Source organism: Protobothrops mucrosquamatus, unplaced genomic scaffold (assembly GCF_001527695.2).
Source record: "Protobothrops mucrosquamatus isolate PMUCROS unplaced genomic scaffold, P.Mucros_1.0 scaffold5539, whole genome shotgun sequence".
NCBI lineage: Eukaryota > Metazoa > Chordata > Lepidosauria > Squamata > Viperidae > Protobothrops > Protobothrops mucrosquamatus.
Window position 1 is genome coordinate 6,441 of NW_015391394.1, and position 9,270 is coordinate 15,710.

At 38.1% G+C, this 9,270-nt stretch overlaps 1 protein-coding gene and 1 pseudogene across 1 annotated transcript; both read right to left on the bottom strand.

Moving 5' to 3' along the window:
* Positions 1–5,015, bottom strand: part of LOC107299822 — a 6,734-nt pseudogene extending 1,719 nt beyond the window's left edge.
* A 2,872-nt stretch (positions 5,016–7,887) lies between these two features.
* On the bottom strand, positions 7,888–8,853 carry LOC107299824 (olfactory receptor 1019-like). Its single transcript, XM_015829168.1, has one exon. It carries the CDS (start codon positions 8,845–8,847, stop codon positions 7,888–7,890), a length of 960 nt encoding a protein of 319 aa, XP_015684654.1. The 5' UTR covers positions 8,848–8,853.
* Positions 8,854–9,270: the final 417 nt, after the last annotated feature.

The window sequence follows — 9,270 nt, forward strand, 5'->3', positions numbered from 1 at the left end:
TCTTCAGATAGTAGATGATAATTTGGCAGTAGTAGGGTACATGAAATTCTCACACCATTCATTTTACAGGGTTTTTTTTGTTTTGGTTCTAGATTTCAGGTTTAACCAGCCATTAAAAGATTCTTGGTTTCCATTGCTCTTAATATTCTAGCAATATGGAATTTCATGTCCTTTTATGGTGCAATAAAACATATGTTTGGTTTTACACAATTTTCCCTCCATATTTCCCAAATGACATACCTTTCTGTACCTAGGGTGTCTCTTGCCTGTGTTCATAGCTGAAACTCTTATTAAATGGAACCAAAAGCTCTATATGTCAAATCAGTGCCTGATACCTTTTCAAGGTCATTTGTTTTATTTATAAAATCTTGAAGCTGTAGGATCAATAAAGCGTTCTCTGTAAGTTTGGTTAAATATAAAATACGTTGGCTGAGATTATTCTTAATAAAGAACCTCACAACACCTTCTCTAAAGAAAAACAGGTTTTGGTGGTCTGATTGATTGTTGTCAAGAAGAAGCCCTTAGATATTCTTTATCTGGAGGAGGATAAAATCTTATGCGCTTTCTGAGGAGTAAAGAAATCACACTTATTAAAACAGATAGCAAAATGGATACTCTAGGTATAATATTCCCTCAAAAGACATCCTGCCTGTCATAAATATGGGTTTTCCTCTCCACAAAGAATGTCCAAATTTCTCATGATGGAGTTTAGATGGTGTCTAGATGGACTTAAACCTTGGAGGCTGGTCTTCAACTGGGAAATCCCTTGGACAATTCACCCCGTAGACAACAAGGCAGGAAGCATTTCTCTTCCCTTTTTCACGACAACGGTCCAAAGCAATTTCCTGCCGTTCTTTGATACATTTTCCTAATTTTGCTTCTAGATGATGTCTTATTCTTATTTAAATTTACATGGGTTTCAAATTAGAAAGATTCAATTTAATTAGATTAAATTAAACTTAGTAATGCTTAGATCAGACTTTCAAGAAGAAAGCATACCTTAAGGTGAGGATGAGCCAGTCTTGTTAAAAGAATGTTTCTGATACTAATCAGAAAGTATCAGCAATTGATTTGCATTAATTCTTATTTTTGAGACTTTTTCTACATCATGGGACTCTGTTGAAAGGATCCTTGCAACAAATGCAATTTTTCATTTCTTACAGCAAAATGATCCATCTAGAATAAATTCTTAAGAAGGCTTTAATATCTGAAAAGTACAAACTATTATAAATCCACTAAAACTCTAAAACTAAGATTGTCTCAGATTTTATTATGGTTTACAAATTTCTTAGTAACATTTCCCATGTGGATTGTTATTGTTAATATAAACATTCTGTTTGCAAAGACTAACCTCAACACTAGTGTAAATCTTTTTGTGAATTAGCAAACATACCTGGAGTTTGGTCAGTGGCGTCTTTGTTATTACAAAACTGATAAATAGGGGCAGAGATCTTAAATATCTTTTCATATCATTTGGGATATTATCCCTTATGTAGTTCAATACCCCAGATCCTGGAGATAAGTGGTTATATTTTCATGTTTTGTTGTAATAGTTTTAATTGGAGTCTATCTTTAAGTAAATAACACCTTGAGTCCCAATCTACAACTCAACAATTTTCAGGTCAAGCCCAAGAATGACATGGAACAATCCAACCAAAGTTTGTTTTTTTTATTTGCTGACACCACATAGACAGAATCTAGTTAGTCTGACTCTATCCCATTCTAACCCTAACCCATATAACCTGGGAAATTCTAGGGAGCACCTATTCTAATTCTCTTCTCTTCTATTTCTCTGATCTAGCTCCAGGCTGTGTTGACTGTTGTCTCGCCCTCCCCTCCAACAATGTGTTCCCTCTCTCCTGGGAAACTGTTGCTTGTCCATCACACAATTCATAGACAAAATCAAACATGTTTGGCTGCTCATAAATTCAGAAGCAACATACTGTGCCTATTATATCTCCAGCCTAGCATTTGCCAGGAATTTAGTGGTCTTCCAGGGAAGAAATTCAAACTGTTAGCAGAGCTAATAACTTGGCAGAATGAAGAGCAGGCAAGTAGCCCAGCTGATTCATAATTCCTCTCCAGAGAAGGGGAGAACTTGAGTTCATCCACAAGTGCTCCAGATAATTGCTCCTCACAAGGAGACCACAAGACAGCAGTCACCATCAACTTTAGAGCTCTGGGAAATGAAGGAAAGCTATCTTCACTCAAACTGAGGTCGATACCTACATGAATTTGCATACTTTCTTTTCTAATTATTTCTGCATATTTTATTTTCTAATTACTTTTAGAAGTTGCTTGTTCACTCCTTTTCAGCTATTGCAAACCATTGGATCAACACATTTTACAAAACCATGAAAATTTTGCTCAGCCATTAGTGACAGAAGTTTTAAATACAAGTGTTATGCGCCACAATTCAGAACATGACTCTGACCTGGAATCTGACAATGTTGCTGCAGATGACCATGTGTTTTAGGACGTTAGCCTCAGGATCCAATAAGCTAGGATTCAGTTGAGACTGATCAATCACAGGCATCTCCTGTTTAGCTGGAGCAGTCAGATGATGAGGCACAATCCCCAAGCTCCAGGTCTAGACATTTACAGAGGCGAGCAGAACTATGGTCTTCAATGAGACTCCTCACTTGAAAAAGACATGAGTGATTACAGCCAGTTGTCAAAAGATGCATTAGGTAGCAGCTTTGTTTGCAGTTTTTGTTAGAGATGACTGTTTGGCTTTCCAACTTGTGACTGCTTCTTCCTGGTTTTTGGAAAATTACAAATGGGACTAAGGATCCAGATGGATTTAAAATAATTTAATTATAAGACTCTTTTATTTTGAAATCTTTTTTAAAAAAATGATAGGGTGGGGTTGTCAGATCTGCCATCTTTAGCTCTGTGCTTTGTTGGCATCCTGTCATTAATTGTTAAGGGGGAGGAGGGGGGCAATCGGAATGTAGAGAGTAGAGATGAGAGGGGAGGGGGTTGATAGGTTTGGTGGAAATCAGAGGTGTGAGAACCAGCCTGTTCCAGTTTTCAAGGACACCTAGCCTGGGAAAAGAATGTGAAATTGCACTAAGTGGCACCAAACATGCAAACTGTTCCCAAAACATCTAAATGGCATGCCATTGGACAGAGCTGGACCGGTCAAAGGGGGAGGGCTGGGGAAAGAGGAAAAAATGTTATTGCCATGGTTCTGATAGATGAAACCCATCAAAAGAACTTCAAGGCAAGGATTCTTTCTTAAAGAACATTTTATTCAGGAAACAAAGTATCAGCACTACATAGTTCAACCCAAAACTAATTTCCCTTTCCCCGGATACAAAGTAACAAATTGCAATTCTCATCCCCAACAAGCAGTCATAAATCATGCTCTCCAATTAGCCTGAAATGCGGGCTTTCTCCCCAGCTCCTCAGCCTGCCAAAACGTTATCAATTTGACCTCGGGTTCCCATAAAGCAGCATTTATTATTATGGATAGCTGAGTTCAAGTATTCATCCCAACCCCCCATTATGCACCTGATTTATAAATAAGAGAAAAAGCATGTTAAAAGCAAAGAGAGAAAATGGCTGGGATTTTCATCAGTTGTCAGAGCGGGAACATCCAATGTTTACAGCATTGACAGTTATGTTGTATGTGGGAATCTCAGATCTAACCTTGCTTTTGCTGCAACCACTAATCCTTAGTAAAAGAACCTGTCACTTGAACCAAATGGAGTCAAGGGTCTTTCATTCCTAGGGACGTAGCTGGGGCAGGCCTGACAGGGAGGCCTTGAATGTTGAACATTAGAGGGAACCAGAATGAATTAAAAATTACAGTCAAAGGAGAATTAAGTATTATGCATTTAAGTATGACTTGATCTGGTGAAATGTAGTCAGGAGTTCCAGGAAGGAGGGCTCTTTCACAGAGAACAAAGAGACAGTAGAACCTGGAATGTCTGGTAGATAGGATGAGAGCAATTTGCAGAGTATATCTATAGTTATTGCAGATAATTGCTTTAATCTGGTGATATTCTTCATCTCCTAGTTCCTCAGACTGTAGATCAGAGGGTTATGCATGGGGACCATGACCATGTAGAACATAGCCCATTTGTCTTGGTTCATTGAATAGCTGGACGTGGGCTGGAGGTACATGAACATAGAACAATAGAAGTGGAAGGGACCTTGGAGGTCTTCTAGTTCAACACCCCCTCTTGAGCAGGAAACCCGATACCATTTCAGACAAATGGTTATCCAGGCCCTTTTTGAAAGTCTCCAGTGATGGAGCACCCACATCTTCTAAAGGCAAGCTATTCCATTGATGGATTGCTCTCACTGTTAGGAAATTTCTCCTTAGTTCTAGGTTGCTTTTCTCCTGGGTTAGTTTCCATCTATGGTTTCTTCTCTTGCCTTTTGGTGTTTTGGAAAATAGTTTGACATGAAGACTATTTTTCCATGGAATATCTGAAAAGTCATCAACTGAGAAGCGTAAGTGGAAAATGCCTTGTGCCTGCCCTCAACTGAGCACATTCTCAGAATTGTATCCCAAATATAAACATAGGATAGAAGAATCATAACTATGGTGCTCACTTCAATGAAGTGAAAAAAGATAAATAGTACAACATGATTAACGTATGTGTCAGAGCAGGAGATCCTTAAGTGTGGAAATATGCTTCAGAAGAAGAGATTGATAAGATTTGATGTGCAGAATGGTAATCAGAATGTAGAGGAAGTGTCTACTATCATATCCACAAGGCTTATACTGTATGCAACAGCAATTATTTGCTGACATAGGTCTTTTTGGATTTTATAGCTGAGTAGAGAAATGGATTACAGATGGCCAATATCTGTCATAGGGCATCAGAACCAATAAAAGGCACTCTATGTTTACAAGCATGGCATACCAAAAAAAGCTGTAAAACACAGGCACTTTAAGAAATCCTTTTAGTTTCAGCTAATAAATTAAACAGAATTTTAGGAGTAATGGCTGAAGAACAGCAAAGATCAATAATGGAGACGTTTCCTAGAAAGTAATACATGGGTTTGTGAAGTTGGGATTTAGTATAAAATAATAGTATTATCCCAATATTCTCTAATACACAATGACATAAACTGAGAGGACAATCATAAAAAGATCAAATGTATCAAAAGAAGGAAAAAGATTTGCATTCTTTAGAGTTGCATTGGTTTTGGCTTCTCAATAATCCAGAGGACCAGGCCACATTTTTATTGCATTCATCTAAATGATAGTTAAATTTGCATTAAACAAAAATACAAAGTGGACGGTATGTACAGCTATTCTAATATTTACTTCATTTGCTGAGGCATTGCATATGAGAATCCATATTAATAGTTTGTGCTAGTGGTGTGACTGTTTCTACAAAAATCTATGTTGGAAGGAATGTTAAAAATATTATGTAAATTTTGAGCCACTGTAGGATGAGTTTAAATTTGCCTGGTTCCTAGTTATCTCTCCAACTTGAGGGCCTGGTAGCTTATTAGCTTATTAATAAATAATTAGGCTTTTTTGTGAGCTATGAATTAACTTTAGCCAGAGACATTAGCTTATTTTTGCTTTTGCCTGCTAGAAGTAACATTTCTTTAATACCTATTAGAAAGAACTAGGGTTGACCAGTAATATATAACCTAACTGATAGGTTGTGGTTTTGACACTTGGCTAAGATACATTGCAAGTGAACCCGTTACTGGAATCAAGGAATATTACATAATATTTAGCTTAAGCAATGATTATAGCCATCTAGAAAAAGGCCTGGAGGTAAGCAAAACATATTAGCATAGTAACATAGCACACCCAGAGGTAGTCAACTTCAATCAGAATAGAGATGGAAGAGACCTTGGATGTCTTCTAGTCCACCCGCTGCTCAAGCAGGAAACCCTATATCGGTGGTGGCGAACCTATGGCACGCGTGCCACAGGTGGCACGCAGAGCCCTCTCTGTGGGCACGCGCGCCTTCGCCCTAGTCCTAGGCCTTCAGCTGGGTTTTATAAAACCTTTTCACTTTAGGCCTCCGCCATGTGCAAAAAAAAAAAGGTTCAACCAATCAATTAATTTCAACTTCTCGAGGGAAAAAAAAGATCTCGCAAAGTTGGAATTGATTGATTGAACTTTTTAGTCCCACCCAATCTGCCATTACCACCGCAACCACGCCCACCCAATGGGCCACGCCCACCTGGCACCTAATGATACATGGGTTTTGAGTTGCAGTTTGGGCACTCGGTCTCTAAAAGGTTCACCATCACTGCCCTATATCATTTTAGACCAATGACTGTCCAGTCTCTTCTTAAAAACATCCAGTGATGAAGCAACTACAACTACTGAAGGCCAGATGTTCCGCTGGTTAATTGTCCTCACTGTTAGGAAGTTTCTCCTTAATTCCAGGTTGTTTCTCTCCTTGACTAGTTTCCATCCATTATTTCTTGCCTTGCCCTCTGGTGCTTTGGAAAATAAGTTGACCTCCTCCTCTTTGTGGCAACTTAAATGATAATGAAGTAGCATTAAATAATTTTGGATATTATGGAATGGGTTTGCTTTGTCTGCATGTGTGATTGTCATGTAACCAATCAGCAATTCTCTTATTTTGTTTCCTGTAGGAAATAAAAAACAACAACTGTGCCTGATTTCTGGCGTGCTCCCTGGGTGTGAAACCCAAAGATGACTTCTTCGGCTTCTGTACGGAAATAAAAGAATTTTATCTTTCTTTGATCCTGTGTGAGCATTGGCTTCTTCACACTGGATTCCTGCACCTAGCCAGCCTTCTGGCCAACCCTGCTAATACACCTTATTTTCCCTTCTTTCTTCAGAAGATCCTAAATTAAAAATAAAAATAAAAATCTGAGAATTCTGCTGTTTTTAGTGAACTGATAGATTTTAAGCCGATATTGTCATGTTTCTTGTTCCACTTAATACAGTTGATTTTCACGTTTTGTAAATTATACTTTCTGAAAATCTTTCCAATTGCTATTTCCTATGTGATTCCAGGGTGTCTCCTTCGTGTGTTGAAAGCACTACTGTTTCTTACAGCTAGTCCTTGACTTATGACAATTTGTTCAGCAACCATTTGAAATAACAATGGAGCTGAACGAAGAGACTTAATGACCTCTCCCTGAAATTCTGTTTGTTGCAGTAGTTATCAAAATTTGGGTGCTTGGCAGCACGCCTGCCTTTACAACTGTGGGAGTCCTGCAACTCTCACTCCATCCCTGGGCTGGGAGACATTGGCTAGCTAAGCCTAGCAGCTTGTGTAATTATGGCTAAAAAAAAACAACCCACTGAAATGCTTGGTTTACCTCATAGTGAACTGCTTATGACTTGACAAATTCAGAACCAACAACAGTATTTAATTTACAGATGTGGAATGGTATAATATTATATATGCTTCAGTCTTTTGAATTCTAAAGGCCATAGTTATAAAAGTATTTTGATTCTGTGCTTTCTACAATAAATTATTTTGATTTATGACTGCCACTTTTTTTTCTGATGGACTGGTGTCAAACTACCACTTTTTATGGGTGAATGTCGTGGAAAGGGGCTAAAGGAGTGAACCAGTTGAAGTGCCAGGTTTCTCTGATTAAACTGAAATAGTGGCCTTTGGCAGTAGTGGAGACTTGTACAGGTGAACTATATTATATTTAAATAATATATGTTTTATATTGAGATAATATTCAGATGATTGAGCAATTCCATGTATACACAGTTGAAAGAACAAGAGTACACAATGTATATTCTCTTTTACACTGAATTTCCTCTTCTCCACAAGCAGCAGAGAGTTGTATTAGGTTGTCTATTAATTTTTTCTAGGGCTACATTCTTTAAAAATTAACATATCCCCCACTGATTTTACCATGCCTTCAAGATATGTGTTCTATATGTCCCCCCTCCTCAAATGCAAGTTATTGTAAAACATTTTTCCCCCCAATCCAAATCCATATATGGCCAAAAGATTTTGGCACAGCATCTTTCACCTCCTTGTTCCTCAGGCTGTAGATCAAAGGATTGAGCATGGGGATCACAACTGTGTAGAACATAGAGGCCCATTTGTCCTGGTCCATGGAGTAGCTAGAACTTGGTCGGAAGTACATGAAGAGTATTGTCCCATGGTATATCCCAACAGCTGTCAGGTGAGAGGCGCAGGTGGAAAATGCTTTGTGCCTGCCCACAGCGGAGCGCATTCTCAAGATTGTAGCCAAAATGTAAACATAGGATACAAGAATCATACTAACGCTGCTTGCTTCACCAAAGCCAACAGTAGTAAATAGCACAATCTCAGTAATATATGTGTTGGAACAGGAGAGTATTAGAAGTGGAGGCTCATCACAGAAGAAGTGATTGATAATGTTGGAACTACAAAAAGATTGTTGGAATATACAGGAAGTTTGCATCATTGAATCTAGCAGGCATGTAAAGTACACAATAGAGATAATTTTCTGGCAGGCCTTTTTGGACATGATGGTTGGATAGAAGAGTGGATTGCAGATGGCCACGTATCTGTCATAGGCCATCACAGCCAACAAAAGGCATTCTGCATCTGCAAGCATAGCAAACAGAAAGAGCTGTGTAACACAGCCACTGTAAGAAATCCTTTTACTTTCACTTAATAAGTCAATCAGCATTTTAGGAGCAATGGTTGAGGCACAGCAGAGATCAACAAAGGAGAGGTTTCCCAGGAAGTAATACATCGGTTTGTGAAGTTGGGGTCTAGTGCAAATCAACAGAATGATCCCTAGATTCCCTAACACAGTGATGACATAAACCAAGAGGAAGACTATAAAAAGAAGAAGCTGTATTTTGGGATTATCTGTGAATCCTTGAAGAATGAATTCAGTAATGGCAGAACCATTTCCTTTATCCATGATTTTCTGAGTCGATGGGTTGGTTCAGGTATTTGCTGTCTTTCTGATCCCTTGTAAGGAGAAAGAAAATTATATTACTTAGAGATTCAACCATGTTCCTATCTTTATGCAACAAGAATTTAGATTTTTTTTTCAAAAGGATTGGAACCACAGTACTTACTTAACTCAGTATATAGAATATTTGCTAGGTCAAATTCGTTCATTATGCATTTGTTTATTATGGAAAAATGTAGAGTTTGGGACTACATATTAGAGATAAATTCTAATATATTTACTTCATTTGCTGTTTCAGTTAAGTGAAGGATGCAGATTAATATATTGCTACAATAGATATTCTGCTATAAACGTATGTGTCAAATTTTAATGGATTTATGTCTGCTAGCCACCATAATTCTCCCTCTTGCACCCATTTGGGAACTGTGC

What these genes read in the sequence shown, in the direction of transcription:
- LOC107299824 (XM_015829168.1), bottom strand. Translation starts at nt 8,847, where the DNA reads ATGGATAAAGGAAATGGTTCTGCCATTACTGAATTCATTCTTCAAGGA.